The sequence below is a fragment of the Camelus bactrianus genome, chromosome 23 (genome assembly GCF_048773025.1).
Source record: "Camelus bactrianus isolate YW-2024 breed Bactrian camel chromosome 23, ASM4877302v1, whole genome shotgun sequence".
Classification (NCBI taxonomy): Eukaryota; Metazoa; Chordata; class Mammalia; order Artiodactyla; family Camelidae; genus Camelus; species Camelus bactrianus.
Window position 1 is genome coordinate 10352778 of NC_133561.1, and position 16938 is coordinate 10369715.

At 38.0% G+C, this 16938-nt stretch overlaps 1 protein-coding gene and 1 non-coding gene across 2 annotated transcripts in view; both read right to left on the reverse strand.

Moving 5' to 3' along the window:
* Positions 1–16938, reverse strand: part of USH2A (usherin) — a 642834-nt gene that overhangs the window by 461909 nt on the left and 163987 nt on the right. The window contains exon 19 of the mRNA XM_074351610.1: positions 11560–11704. Within this exon, the coding sequence (XP_074207711.1) occupies positions 11560–11704 (145 nt within the window). The remainder of the gene's footprint in view (positions 1–11559; positions 11705–16938) is intronic.
* TRNAP-UGG (transfer RNA proline (anticodon UGG)) lies at positions 9202–9274 on the reverse strand. The gene has a single exon. It is a non-coding gene; the product is annotated as a tRNA-Pro (tRNA).

Below are 16938 nucleotides of genomic sequence, written 5' to 3' on the forward strand. Positions count from 1 at the left end.
ATTTAACAAGTGGTGGAGCTTCTAGGTTCACAGGAGAATTACTCCACCAAGCATTTAAACTGCTCTTAGGAAGTCGAGTACAAAGAATGAGTGGAACTAGAGTGTACACACACACACACACACACACACACACGTATTTGTATAAATATGTATATACACATTTTTATTCACTTGCTTAAAAATAAACACCTTTGCAGCTGGTAGGTTATAGTTTCACTTGCGGGGAGTCAACCCAGCCTGCTTCAAAGGGTGAGCACCTACCTAGTCATTATCTTCAGAGTTCCCCTAAGACCAGAAAGGGAATTTTCAATCAATTAAACTAGACTGATCTCACACACACATACACAAGCAAAAATGATACGAAAAATACGTACTCCTGAACTGTTAAACACATGCACACAAACACAGACTCACTAAGAGACAGGGTGGGTAGAAGACCATAGCTCAGACATAAAAGCACAGGGAATACAGGTATGAATTTGTTATCAGAAAACAGTAAATTAAGAGACAACATAAAACAATGGAAAAGTCTCTGCAGACTTTTAGAGACTGTAATTTTCACTTTTTATCTATTTCTGCATGATTTTTAGATAAATCACTTCAAACCTATGTGCCTCAGTTTTCCCACCAACACCACAAGGATAAATGTTCAGTGGAATACTTTGACAATAACTGCTTTTAAAAACAATACACATAATTGCCTTAGGTTTTACAAAACAAATTTCTGTACAAATACAAGGCACTATTATTACTAGCCAATAAAACATCTTTCAAAATACATACTATGTAATGACTCAATTCACCCACATTCAAAATCTATCTGTATTTACTAAGAAAATCCTCTTATAAATGTAAAGTATCACATGGATCTTCAATATCCATCATTTCAAAGAATAACAACATGCAAAGTCTTTTTCCACTTGGAATAAAATTACAACGTTCTTGTATTTTTTGCAGTAGCTCTGTAATCCAATTTCTGGTCTAGCTCTTCTATTTATAAGCATTCTTTTATAAAACACTCTGCAGTATACATTCTTCTTTATGCAGCATTTATTACTTTATAATCTGATTAATAGCATATCATAATGCATAAATTTACACTTGCAAAATTTATGCAGTGTGGAGTTTGAGCATCCTAGGATAAGAACCATAGAAGAAATGAGCAGAAGCTCTGGCTGATGACAGGTCTTTAAAATCGAATCTGTGTTTTCAAGGAAGACTGTTGTCTGTGAAGACTGCATGGCTGTGTCAACATCTTAAAACATCAACTTTCTATCGGGAAGACAGCAAACTAAGAATGAACAGCCTTCTCGCATCTCGGGGGTGAGAGGCGAGCAGACTAACAGAAGACATCCTCAGGCGTCTCGTCAGTGGAAAATGATTCTACTGTTTCTCAGAGATGCAAACTGTCCCAGGAAACGTGGTCTGTCACACAATGTTGTGCCCAAACACCTGTGAAAGGGCACTGGGACCAGGACTTAAGCATGAAATCCAGGACTGGTCGTGAAGCCCTGATTTCCCAGTTGGCAACGTGTCTCCAATCAGTGTCCAGGAGACTAAAGGATTCTCCCCTAGACTCTCAGAAGTTTCTCAGTGCTGCCTTGTTGACTATCCATTCTCTGACTAAGGAAAGAAGAACAAAATCTATTTTGCCATTTCCTTCTCAGTTTTCTAGTCTCCTTCAAGAGAGAAGATGTAAACTGAAAAGCAGAAAACTTAGGTTCTAGACTCACTGTTTAGGACCCTAATTATGGAACACTGGCTAATCCATTATTTGGTCTCTATGTTCTTCAGTACCTCACTCATTCATTTTTTTTTTTTTTGGAAAAAAATTTGAAGTATAGTTGATGTACAATATTATAGAAGTTACAGGTGTACAATAATAGAGTGATTCAAAATTTTTAGAGCTTATACACCATTTATGGTTAGTGTAAGATATTGACTATACTTCCTGTGTTGTACAATATATCCTTGTAGATTTTCATTGAGGCATAGTCAATTTACAACATTAATTTCTATGTACAGCCTAGTGATTTATTTATAAATATATATCCTGTAGCTTACTTTATACATAATGGTTTGTGTCCCTTAAGCCCCTCCCCCTATACTGCCCCTCCCCTCTTCCCACTGGTAATACTAGTTTGTTCTCTGTACCTGCGAGTCTGCTTCTTTTTTGTCCAACATTCACTAGTCATATTTAGATTCCACATATAAGTGATATCATACAGTATTTTTCTTTCTGTCTTATTTCACTTAGCATAACACCCTCCAAGTCAATTCATGTTGTTGCAAATGGCAAATTTTCATTCTTTTTAATGGCTGAATAGTATTCCTCTGTGTGTGTGTGTGTGTGTGTGTGTGTGTGTGTATCTCACATCTTCTTTATCCATTTATCTGCTGATGGGCACTTAGGTTGCTTCGATATCTTGGCAACAGTACATAACGTTGCTCTGGACATTGCAGTGCAGGCACCTTTTCAGATTAGTGTCTTTTGTTTGTTTGCTTGCTTGTTTTCGGAAATACACCCAGGAGTGGAATTGCTGGGTAGTACCTCATTTATTGAAGAGCATGACAGACCCAATTATGCTAGGATCTCATCCAGTTTCAAAATTCTGATTGAACATTTTCAAGCCGTGCTTCTCAGTACTCAACCACGCAGGGGCGCTGGTAATATGGATCCCCTCAGCCCTCCAGGACATCAGCCAGCTTATCTGCTTCAGCTCTGAGCCACTTTGTTCTTGGCCCCAGCACGCCATATAAATATTATGATTTTTCTATGTGTTCTGTGATACCAGGGGAGGTCCAGGAAGCACTGCTTTTAGGGAACTTAAGGAGAACAACCTCCTTGGTAAGTAACATTACCTTAGCCAACAGCTGTCACACTGGGGATCATCAATGACTTGCAAGGAACTCGCATTCTACACGTGAGGCAGGCTAGGATCCACGGTTTCTGAACCACACACCCAGCAGCAATGATGACAACAAGCACTGTTCCCTAAAGCCTACCATTAATACAAGGGAGTTGCTTGGGCTGTAATTATGGTATCCCTGGTACCCAAACCTGAAGCTTTTATGGGGCTTATGCAATTAACTACTTAAATGCATTGTAACACTTGCTTCTCTGACAGCAAAGTATTGATTTTTAAATCAATTTCAAGTCTCCTCCAGCACAAATAAATGTACTACAGTTACAGTTAATGCACTGTGTACATGCATTAAATGTTGGTGTGACAAAATTTATTATTTTGTGATCTATAGAATTGAAGTTGGGCTCCTCAGAACGTAGCATCACGGATCCAACATCAACATGGAAACTACCATTGTCCTTGATACTCCAAATTCTCTAACTTCAACAAGCTAGAGATCTTTTTTAATAGGATACTTAGGCTTTAAAAAAAAAAAAAGGAAGGAATGAGGAATATAAATCTTTCCTGGATGTCAGAGGAGGAGAAAATTAAAAATAGTCCAACAGAGAAGATAACAGTTTATATTTTCCTAAAGGTGTCACTGTGGGCGTATGGCAACTTTGCTGAGACGAATTCCTGTCTATTTAATCTTTTCTCTTGCACTTACTTCAGGCACAGCTATCAAAATATTTTGCATACAACAGTCTAATTCTTACACATTTAAAATTGTTGTTTAATGCCTTACTGTGGTTAATACATCAGAAAATTAAAAGTGTTTTAAAAAGTCTAATTTCTGCTATGCCAGAAAGGCCAACAGAGGCCCCGTGAAAGTCACGTATTTCAGTGCAAACATGGTAACAGAGGTCATTACATATTTTATCAACAAGACTATTCCTTGGGCACAACGACACATTCAAAATTAAACTTGGTGAGTAAAAAGCAGTTAATTTTGTTTTGCTAGAAATAATATCATTTTAGTTTTAGCATCTAAGACAGATGCCAGCATTTCACTCTGAACAGATGGTAATTCCATCTAATAGTGCATCTCTGTATTAGTAAGGTCTGTTGTGTATACAAACAGTAATAAACAGTAGGTAAGGATCAAAATAAATTTTAATTGTTGACATTAAATTCTGGCAGCCACGGTTCTAAGGCTGCAATATTCCTTTTTCAAGTCTGTCAGATTTACTAATGCTACAAAAGCTTTGTCGAAAACTGTCGAATCCCAGTTTCAATAAAAAGATGCTGCATGCTACCAGTTACTGGTCTGCACCAGGATACCTGTTTTCATGAACTAAAATAATCCTTCAGGAATAACATGGGGCTGGCGCTACCATCTACGTGCCACTCTGCCAGGATTTCTTCTAGCATTTCCAGAATGCTGCTGAAGGACTGAGCCTTTAATTAAGAGGTCGATATAAAATGCTACGTCCTATGTTACATGTGAGGTCACAGTGTTACCACAGCCACTTTCCTACTCTGCTGAGTAAGGGGCTCCCATTTAACCCGAGTCTCTTTGCAAATCTGGGTATCCCTAAACGTCTCTGAAAGTGACACCGTTCCTTTCATTTTGTTTGCCTTGCCCGAGTCTGAAGGATTTCCCGGAGAATCACAGCTCTCATCAGTTGCTCTTCTACAGGCTTTGCTGGGGATCAAGGGTGCCAACCAGCACCAATTTGGTTCTCATAATGCCCCCAACGATCTGGTATTATAAGGAGTAGAGGCTATTTATTTTAGGAAGCTCCCATGTCATCAAAAAAAAAAAAATCATTAAAAAAAACAACCCAGTTTGGCATTCAAGTGACGGTTCAATAACAAACATGCTTTGCAATCATATTTCTTTAAAAAAATGGTTGTATTTTTTTTTAATCATGAAAAATATATTGCTTCCACCATATGGGACAACCAACGACTCACCAACCGATTTAAGATGCAGCATATTGAGCTGACCATATGTTACAGTGCTGTTGAATGGCTGAGTGATTCATGCCCGTCACATTCTAGTATATCAATTAAAGCTCCTTGAAGTCTGCATGATTTGTGTCTCTGTTATTAAACCCTGCTAATTCATCCCACTTACACATCTGTTATAAATCTCTAGGAGTGCTGCATGATTCATGGCAATCTGTGAGCATGCTACAGCAAATTCTTCTCCTTGTAATTAACAGTAAATTGTTTTACTGCCATGCAATGAATTTTTCAGTTATATTGCAAATGAACTCCTAAATGTGCGGTTCTTTCCTAAGAACTGACTTATATCATTAGGCAATTAAAAAGTATTGCTTTGAACCCAAAGCTTTTAATCAAGAGGAAGACAACTTAAACATTGCTGAAGAGCCATGGAAATTTGACGTGTTGGCTAGAAGTGTAAAATCACTTCTGTTGTTGAAAGAGCAAAACAAACAAACAAAACCAACCCCTCCGGGTCCCCGGGATTTCACTGACGCTGACACCAAGGAGCTGCTGCCTCAGAACACTTGGCGAGACAAGTTTGCACAGATACTGTTTATCTTAGAAGTGACTTAAGTCATCTGTCATTACCAAATTTCTCAGATTGCCTTACACTTCTCTAACTGTAAAACAGTGCCTTTCTTCTTGAAATAAATAATTGGATAATTAGCCAAGTTGAATCATCAGAGGATTTCACTGCTGTTCAAGTGTTCTTGTCAAAGGTGAAGCAGATTCATTTCAGCTTGCCTCTGCAGCTCTTCAAAAAGGCTTTGATTTTTTTTCCCCCCACTTTTCTTGGCAGCAGCCTGAGATTCATGAGTCCATACATCAAGTCAGTAGTTTAACAACAAATGGAATTAAATTCAAAGAAGGGAAACTAATTGAAGGACAGCAACAAAAGTGTTTGGTAATGTGCTTTTTAATATGGCATGCCACATTTGCATGATAATTTTTCCTTTTTAGCATGGAGCAGAAAGTGACTAGCTTAATGAGGGATTATTCAAGACAGGAACGAACAAAATGCATTCATAACTAAGAACAAAGATTGTATTATGAAACAAAAACAGGCAACCTCAGAGAAGTAACTGGATGATTGGTTTATGCATTATGAATAAAAAGATAGAAAAATATTTATATTAGTATTCACTAATGACTATAAATACAAGATTGTTGTCATTAAAATTATAAATTAACATATTAAGAGTGCTTGTTTAATCACTCTGGGTCCTATTCACAATGAAAGGACTTATGTACTTGCATACCAAACAATGTGTGTTTTCAACCCAGCAGCAAACAGCCTATACATTTTACTTTGAATTCAGGAGGAAAAAAAAAAAACTTAATGCACCACTAATTACTTGCTTAATGGGAGATGGGCACTTCTAAGCTTGTGGTGTAGAGGTCAATTTATGACAGGTAAAGGAAATAGGACGTTATTAGTCCTGGGAATGGATCTGCAAAAGGAGTTTCTCTAAAGACAGGCTGAACTTGTACTTAATTCACAAAGGGTGAAAATGCAAAAAGTTGTTAGTTTAAAAAGGTAATCTTAAAGAAACGTCTAAGAAGCATGCTTAGAGAGCCCAGACCATCAGCTCATAACCCAGATACACCCAGAAGTAACTCCAAAGCCACCCATGACACTGCTTGAAGATTTTGCCATGGAGATGCAGCCACTCCTGGGAGAATCAGGAGCTAAAACCCTCTCTCAGAACAGTTCTCGGACTCTGTCACAGGCACCAAAACCAAAGGAGTAGCATCTATATTCTTGATGAAATATGCCAATTCTAGTGATACACCTAATTGAAAAAAAAATACTTAAAAGACAGGAAATTATCATTCTTGAGCTTTTTAAACAAATAGATATATCTTTACAAGTATCTTTTTAATTTCTGTGACTGAGTTTTAAGGAAAGAAAATATGTTTTCATGATTCAGTGCTTCAAAAAGGCTGAATAATACTTCTAATTTTTGGTGCCCTTTTCTGAAGTTTTTAAATGATCACTGGCTTCTTCTGTCCCTGACAATTAATTCATATGAACAACATTTAGACCTAAGAGTTATATTTCCCACAGATTCATCAGAATTCACTGGAGTAATATGTATTCTCCAAACTGTAACAGAGCAAGGAGAACCATAGACAAGTCAACTTTTACTCCTGTCTGACATCAAACCTGTTGACCATTCAAGAGGATTGGCTTTCTCATGGTTTATTTCTATGACTTAATACCTGTGAGTTCTATCCAGATGTTTAATCCCAGGAAAAATTTAGGGGAAAAAAAACTTATTCATCTACTGAAAACAAAGGAGGCAAGAGGGATATTGGATCTGTAACTGCTGGGCTTTTCCTTGTATTCCAATAAAAACAAATTTAAGTCCATTCTTCCTGATCTGAACCCACCTGGAAATTCTGTATTTTATAATAAGTCAAGTGACAAGCAAAAATGACTTGTCCATACTTTTGTTATGTAAGTGACTTCATTTCCCGCTTGGCAGATAAAGTGTCAGAGGGTTCTGGCAAAATAAATTAAGGGATTAAGAAATAGACATTTTTCCCAGAAGAACACTAAAATATTCTTTTTCCTTCAGAAAAGAAAGGTTTTCACATGGAAACAAAAGTAAACATATTTTTTAATGGAAACAGAGTAGCAGGAACATTCTGGCAAAGAACAAGAAAAGACACATTTAAAATATCCCTTTCCATCTTGTCCAGCAACTGTTCAATCATTCACCTTTCAGCTTCTGTTCCAACCATGCTGATCAAAGCCCTGCCCAGACGGTCTTCATGATCCCCAAGGTTCCTGATAGTTCACATTTCTCTTGCTTTTCCTACAGCCTATGACACCAGTGACTGTAACAATCTCCTTCCAGAATTCTCTCTCCTCTTGACTTTGGATGCTGCTCTTTTTAGGTTCTTTTCCCAACTCTGACCATGTCTCTGTTGACGACTCCTTTCCTCTTGCTCCCAAAATGTGAACATTCACTGAGATATCAACTTTTATTCTGTATTTTCTCTGCCTTCACTAACTCGCTGTCAGCCACAGTTTAAGCTCCTTCTATACGCAGTTGATTAGAAAACATGCATCATTCTTAAGCTCCAGATTTGCATTTTCTGCTGCTGGATGGTTATAATTGTCAGGGACATATTCCTATCAAATAATCAAACTGAAACTCATGAGTTTATTTCCCCCATATGTTCTTTCTTCATCTTCTGCATTATAGTTAATGGCGTTACCATGGTCTAGGATATTTACTGTCATCTTCAATTCTTCCTTCTTCTTAACCCATGGATTTCTTTTCTTTGATCCACTCCATTCCCTTCTTTCAGTCTTTCTTTCTATTTATCTGAATTATCCCTCATGGCCTCCTTGGGACGTCTACCAGACTCTATTTACACAATCTCTTCTATTCTATTCTACACTCTGCCGATGGAGAAACCTTCATAAATCCTTCACCATGTCAGGACGCAACAGCACCAGTCCCTCAAACAGTGACAAGCACGTGGTATAAGTTCAGTCAATATCTGCAAAAATCTTTACCAATTCTGTATAGTCCATCTCAAATGCCACTTAACCTGAGATAATTTCCCAAATCAAAATTATGTATCCCATATTCTCTGTTCCCATAGCTTTCTTTTATCCCTTCTCACATGATCCCGAAGGGTTAATCCAACCTGTTATCTGTCAACACTTGAATGCAGACACTGTTATGTTATCTTTGAATGGATTATAGTAGAATCCTCACAGTGCTTTAAACACTAACCTTAATAGATGCTTACTGAATTGAGCATTCACAACAAAACACAGTAACACTACGGTTATGGCAGATTATTAACTCTATATTGCCAACAACAAATTTGAAATTTGTTTTGAAATTTGAAAAGTTTTTGATCAAAATTTGGAAACGCCCATCTTAATTCTGAATGACATACTCCTTACAGAACTGAAAAAAATGTTGCTTTTCGATGTTAGCCTCTCTACAGTTTACTTTTGCAATACAATTAGTTTTGGGGCTCAACATTGTTGTATTTATATTATAACGATGTTATGGAAACAAGCTTGTAAAATAAACTTCAGTATTTTGATAGCATTAGAAATTCTACAACATTTACACTGTGACTGATAAAAGTCTTATATGATACTTATGTTAATAATCTTGATAAAAATAAGAATTTCTATTGAGGATTTACTCTGTTCTCGGCACTGCTTTAAGTACTTAACATGTATTAACTCTTTTCATTCCTCAGGAGAACCCTATAAAATAAGTTATCCTTCTGTTTAAAAAATTTTTTTATATTATTTTTAAAAATTTTAGTTGGGCGAGGGGGGATTAGGTTCATTTATTCACAATGGAGGTACTGGGGATTGAACCCAGGACCTCGTGCATCCAAAGCAGGCACTCTATCACTGAGCTATACCCTCCCTCCCTTTTTTATAAGTTGGAAAACTAAGGCACAGAGGTTATGTAATTTACTCAAGGTCACAAAGCGGGTAGATGGTAGAGCCCAGATTCAAGTCCTGGCATTTCAGCTGATCATTTTCCCCTTAAGTATATGAATAGTCTTATTTGGTAAAGTCGATTAACTTGCACATCGTATGGCTTTCAGAGAATATAGACGTTTCCAAGTTCTGTTTTTCAGGGAGAAAGGCAGAGAGAGGAATCAGATGACTTAGATAACTTCACTAATATTCCAGTGGATGGAGTGACCTAAAGCCTCCTCACCAGTAACCACAACAGGAGCTGCACAGAGCATGTTGAATTCCACATCACAGGAACTCTTGCTGCAACCCATGGGGACGTGACCAACGATGCCGTAAACAGAGAAGATGCCACTCTACAGACATTTTTCCTGCTTTTCTCTCTGTCTCCAGGACCTGTCTGGTCTCTGGAGCTAAGCACATCTCCTGCAGCTATGTTAGCCTGTTTGTGTCTATGAGAAGACAGTCAGTCTCATCTAGAGAGTGTCTGTCTTCTTAGTGCTGGAAACTAAAGCATGGAAGGTGCAGATGGGAGGTACTTTGGTCTGCAGGCTGAAGGAGAGAAGACTTGGGTGGAGGTGTTATGACTGAAGACATTCTTGGAAGTAATGCTATAAGGAAGATGAATTAACAAGAAGGATAGCCCCCAAGGGAGTAGATTGAGAATGCTGAATAGAAGCGGAGATGTTTCAGATCAGCATCACCTTGGAACTCACCTTTTCAAAGACATCTCTAAACATGGTATGGTCTGCCTAAGAGGTAGTCACTTCCCTACCACTAAAGGATCAAATGCAGGTCGCACACATACTTGGAAGGCATGTTACAAAGGACACACTAATATTGGCCAGAGAGTCACACCAGAGGACTTTTCAATGTTTTACAACCCCGGGAAGCTGTGATGTCAGCTCTGCTCCACCACGTGATCGGGGTCCCCTTTTCCTCCACTAGACTTCAGGCCAGTGTTCAGCTGGTGTGGCTTCTATTTTCACTTTCTCCAGCCCACAGGACTGATCCCTCTTTTAATTTTTGTTCTCTAGTCCCGAATTACAACATTTTTTTCCCCTGAAGAAGATGGGGAGTTTTCCTCTGTTATCCATACTCAGCACCTCTCTAATAATAGAATCCATAAAAATAAATAAATAGACAGTTTTATAAGATATCAGTGCTTTGTATAAGCTAGGTACCCTGTAAATATATGTATACACCTGACGTATATATAGGTTAAATATGTAAAAATACAAAGAATTCCATCATAGAGATAATAAAACACAATTTCTTGAAATTTTGGAGTCATTCTCATTGATGGAAAATTTGAAGGAACAAAATTACTTGGAGGGGATAATTTGAGCCAAACAAGTTCTTCTGGAACTGAAACAAAATAAAACCAAACCAAACTGTAGAACTGTACGTAGAGACAGTAAGGAAGGTCTAAGGAATATTTCTGTAGCCAAATATGTTCGCATGCTGTTTCTGACCCTCCTCACATCTGAACATTCCCTTCAAGGGCACCAGGAAACTAAGCGTTGTTGGGTGCTGAAAGGAAAACTGATTTGAAAATATACTAACTGCTAAGTAATTGAGTTATGTAGGTGTTAATAGTAAATGCAATCAAGTTTGTATGAATCTAATTTGTTCTAAGTGAAGCAAGCAAAAAATTATTCAAACCATTTCCTACTAAGATTATACCTGATAACAAGTTTTTTAGTTTAATTTTATGTATTTAGGAGCTTCCTATTCATAATAAACAGATTAACAGGGACACGCCTGTCTATTCAATAAAACCAAACATAACACCAGAGCAACTCAATAGCTCCTGGATGCCTGCCGTTAGCTCCCTAGGGCAGGAGTTGGTAGACCCAATGCCACACAAAAGGTCAAGACTGAGTCCTCATAAGATGCCTCTTAAACACTCCTAACCAGTTTCAAACACCGTTAGGACCCAGGGTGGTAGCTGAGCCCCAGACTCACTCTGCATTTAATTATACATGTAATTATATTTCTTATTATGACACACCTGCATCTCAGGAATCCTCAGGGCTCTTAAACTTAACTTTATCTTTCTGTTCAATTATGTCAAGGTAGGTAGACATCAGGGTTAGTGAAGGAGCAGAAGAAAGCAGAAAAGACAAACATTAAGCCCAAACTAGAGAAAGTACTCAGCTTTCAGCTTTGCAAGTGTCTGTTTATAAATACACAATATATTTTTCATGTCCATTAGCAGGTGCTTACCTGCTGCTAAAGTCTGTCCTGTTCCTGGAGCACTGGTTACACAACCCACTGAATTGCAGAGAGAAACAGTAAAGTTGTATATCCTATATGGTTTCAGTCCTTTTACAATGTAAGACAGTTCTTGGGATTGAGCGGTATATAACACCTACAAGGCAAAAAAGAGTCAGATAACAGATAATCAGTGTGAAACGTATAAGCTTGGCAGTCAAAGTTCCACAAATTCCAATAGAGGGAATTATTGCCAACCACCATTAGGAAAAGGGGTTTTTTTGAAGAGCCTCAACAAGCTAGGATTTAATTGATAATTGCACAATCACACTGTTTTATGAGGTAATAATCCAGTTCCTGAGTGGATAAATGAGGAAACCAAGTTATTGCCTCATAAAGCAGCGTGTAGTGTGGTTACTGTCACCGATGGTGGAGATAAAGGATGGTGACATTGTCATTGTTATCATGAAAAAGTCCAAATAAAACCATGGGGCTTGGCCAAAACGAACCCAGTGCAGTAATGCCCACATGCTAGCTGATGGAGCTGGTGCAGAGAGATGTCACTGTGTTAAATCAATCCCATCATTTGCTTTAAAAAAAAAAAAAAAAAAAAAAGCCACAGAAGAAAAGGGGAAAAAAAGATGACTGAGCATCCACAAGAAGTCAATTCTCAATTATCTTATCTTTCTTTGGCAAGTAAGCATACACAGATTGATCAAACAGTTACATTTTCTGAAATAATGTCTTTATCACACCATTTCAAATAAAAATAGCAGATGTGAGCAAAGGGGACTGAGGGGAACTCCATGGTCCACAAACAAGTAATTAAACAATCACCACTGAGAGCTGGTCCTGTCATTATAATTAGAATTGATCAAAAGCAACCATGTAGATTTGCGTAGTCTGTAGGCACAAAGACTACTGGTAATTATACTCAGAAAAAATGTCATTAAAACAGATAATAGCAAGCATAAGTACAAAAGTTTTCCTCATATCAAATAATCTTCCATAAATATAAATACCACAGGTAACTGTAAAGATAAGTAACATTCGGAGTCAACTTCTACATTTTCGTTTTCCCTTTAGGAGTACAAAATTTATTTGGAATATGTGCCTGGGTATTGACTCTAATTTTTATTTTTTTAATTAATTATTATTATTGTTTTTTTAGTGGAGGTACTGGGAAGTGAACCCAGGACTTCATGAATGCTAAGCAGGTGTTCGACCACTGAGCCATACCCACTCTCCTTTTTTTTTTTTTTTGACTTTAAAATTTCATAAACTGAGTAGCTGTAGAAACCAGTGTGATTAGAATATAAATTATATTGTTCACATAACACTTTTTTCAGGAATAAAGGTGATTTTGGAGATTCAAAAGTCTAGGAATAATTGAAACATTGGTACCAGTTTCATGCAATTGTATTTAGAAATCAGAAAAACACTGAATTATTAATCAATTCTCTAATTCTAAAATGGCTATTTAGGTGCTGAAGACAAACTTTTCTCTTGTGTACAGTGTGACTTGTAATTTTCTAAGAAAAGATTTTGAAATAAGTAAAATTCACTTAATGTTGCTGTAAAATTTATCCTATTTAGAACAACCATGAAGAGGTTTACTGTAGGTTTTTAGAAAATGAAATTGTTTTTAAAATAAAATACATTAAGGTATTTCTAATTTAATTTAAAGAGCTGAATCATTTTTTAATGCAGTATTCCTTGTCTCAAGAACAGAATGAAATGTAATAAATGGAAAATGTAGGCTGATACTAATTTTGATGAATTTTTACTTCTCTGCATATAGTTGTTATAAATTACATGATATTTAAAAAAAATTTATCCTAGAGCTTGGAGCATGTAAAATTATCACTCAGATAAACTGTGTCTTTTATCATGTACATAAAATCATCTTAACAAGCCTTAAAGGATGTATCTGACTGAAAAGTTTTGGTGGGATTAATCCTTAAAGTAGTGGAAAGAACTCTGTAGAAGCTTAAAATCCTACGCTGATAATATTCTCACTTCTAAATATGTCCTCTGCCACATTCCAAGACAAAGATCCTTTAACAGTTATTTTTACAATAGGCTTTCCCCAGAAATTTTTATTTACCAAGATTATAATGAGACACATTTAGGTCAGTGTGGATACAAATTTAATTATTGAGAAAGTAAAAAAAATTGACTTTGGCACTTTTGATTTCACTTTTTTGAACAGATGATTAGGTAGATGGATATTTGTGGGAGAAAGTGCAGGAAAGAGAATAAAGTGCCATACCTATATCCGTATTTTAATTCAGCCAGAAAGAAAAGACTCAAACAACAATAAGAAAAGATTTATATATTCAATTTTGTCAATATAAATAATATTTTCCTGCCCCACTGAATGATAGTTATTCTATAAAATGTAACATAGTCATATCCCATTAATAATAATCACTAGTAATAATATCTAATGTTTATCAAGCACTGTAAGCTCCAGAAAAAATGTATAGATAAACAGACATTGTTTTCCCATTTTACAGATGGGTAAAACCTGAAGCCGGGAGATGTGTGATATGGCTAATAACTGATAAAAGTGGGATAAAAGCAAACAAGTTGACTTCTGATATGTATTTTATAAACTATGGGTTTTTTTCCCTTATTTTAGTTTCTTGGAATAGAATACAGTAATAGAAGTAACAGTCATTTTGAAACTGTTTTATAAGGGAAGATTAGTTCACAAAGCAAAAAAAAAGCAAAAAAAAAAACATAAAAACTTCTAAATTTAAAGACCAAAAAGCAGTTGCAGCTGTAAATTTACTTTAAATCACATAATATGCTAGAACAACAGAATATATGGTTTAAATTCAAAGATATACATTATGTTAGGTGTGTTTTTATTTCATGAGACAGTTGCAAACTAGTTGGCACTTGTATCCAGACTAACGGAAAAGCATAACAAAGAACTGTAAATTATTTATTGCTCTTCTTACTCTTCTAGTTTTGTGTATACGCTTGGTCCTCTGAAAAGCTCAGTAAGGTTGGCAAATCTCTTAGTAATGGGTTGAACAGTGTCTCCTCCAGTTTTTGTCTGCTCGGAACCTCAGAAAGTGATCTTACTTAGAAATCGGTCTTGGCAGATGTAATTAGGCAAGTCATCCTGGGTTTAGGGTGAGCCTTAAATCCGGTGTCTGATGATTTTATAAAGAAATGAGAGGGACACACAGAGAAGACAGACAAAGAAAAGAAGGCCGTGTGAAGACAGGCAGAGATCGGAGTGACTGATGTTGCCACAAACCAATGAGTGCCAGGAGCTACCAGGAGCTGCCAGAGCCTAGGGAGGATTCCCCTCCAGAGTCTTTGGAGGAAACGTGGCCTTACCAACACTTTGATTTCAGACTCTGGACTCCAGAATTATAAGAGAATAAATTTCTGTTGTTTTAAGTCACTTAGTTTGTGACAGTTTGCTACAGCAGCCCAAGGAAACTAATGCACTGGAGTCAAAGGTCTGGTCTCTTGACTTATTTGGGGTAACTTTAAAGGATCATTTCAGCTCCAGAACTACTCACAGGATCAGCTTAGTCCTTTTCATTATTATGTCACGGCCCAGCTTCTTATTCTGCTTAATCCTGCATCTCTTACAACTTTACACACATTGTTTCTGAGAGCACGCCTCAACAAGCCTCCTGCACTCCATCCTCTAGCAATGAATCCATTTCCCAGGGAGCCTGATCTAAGATGGTGATACCAGGGGTGACCCAAGGAAGGAGACTCTGAAATGGTATTTTGGAACTTGTTCACCCACCAGCTGGCTGGCAGTGAGGACCTCAGCACAGGTACAGGGTGGAATACTGTTGGCCCCAAGCGTATTCTTCCATTAGTGGTGAGCTGGGGTGCATTGCCAGAGGAAGGCAGTTCACCGGTTTGGTGGAAGTGGTAACCGTACAGACTGCTTTGGAGAAAGTGGTTATTATAAGGACTGTGGAATCAGATGGCCCCGGCTGGGCAGTAGTGATGCACTGAAGTGAGGCACAAAAGATCTAAAGGTCACCAGTTTAAAACAAACTGGGAAATTTAAGGCAATCACCAATTCAAGGAAAACTATGCAAACTTCCTTGGCAGTACTGGTTCCCCATATTAATAACATCGAATTAAATGAATCAGATAAGCAAGAAATGCCAGGTCCATAGAGGTCTTGGCAAGAATTATGTGCCCCACACAGTGGGAGATCAGCTTTTGAAGATTAAGGGGTCCGCTACATCAGTAAAGTTATGAGGGGTCCAGTAGCCTGAGACATGCCAGGACACCCCATTCAAATAAAAGTCAGACTATTGCATCTTGTATTTCTCACCACTAAGAAGGACACATTCTGTCTGGCAGACCCTCTTAGGTTCTGAAGAGAGCGTTTTCCACATTTAGGAATACTATTCTGATCAAGTTATTGAATACCATGGAATGTGGCCAGCTCTGAGTGCACCCCAGAGCAGGAAAGGACTCTTCAGCAGATCAAGGCTGTTTTGCAGGTAGACCAACAACTTGGGGACATAAAGCTTAGCAGATCCTGTGGGACTGGAGCTGACTATAGTGGAGAAAGATGCCGAGAGACACTTGCAGCAAACCTCAGTAAGAGAATCACAAGGCAGACCCACAGGATTGGGAGCAAGGGCGTATCACACAATGGAAATCAGACACCATTGTCTAGACAGCTCCTCACACACTACTGGGCCCTGGTAAAAAGCAGAGCATCTGACGATGGCACCTCCACTGGCCCTGCAGCCAGAGCTACTCCTCATGAGCTGGGTTCTGTCATACAGGCCAAGTCTGATGGTCAGGGGGGCCCAACTGAAATTCGTCATAAAATGGAACTGGATGTCCGGGAATGGGCATATACAGGGACAGAAGGCATATGTGTTGTGTAAGAGGTGGTCCGGACCCCACGCCATCCACCATTCTTAAACTGCCGGCTCAATCCCAGCTCCTACTTGGAGGTCCTTCAAGAACTGAGAGAGTTGAAAAATGTGGTTTGGTTCACAGATGGGTTGTCTTAGTAGGTGGTTCATCAAGTCAAAAATGGGTGCTTGCTGCTCTGTGGCTCCATTCAGGACTGGCCCTAAAAACCAGCAATTAAGGAAACCCTCTCAAAGGGCAAAGCTTCAGGCAGTGCACCTGGTCAGTTATTTTGTGTGGAAAGGAGAGGGTCCCAAGATAAAATACACCTGAACTACATGGCAGTGGTTTGGTTGCATTGGTCACAGCCACAAAAGGGAAAAGACTGGAAGCTCAGGGACCAGAAAGTCTGGGGAAGAAGAATGTGGATAGGGCCAGGGCAGAAGGCATCACATGTGAAGTTCTTTTTATGTTATGTTAACACCCACCAAAGAGCATCTTCCTCAGAAGAGGTGCTAAACAGCCAAG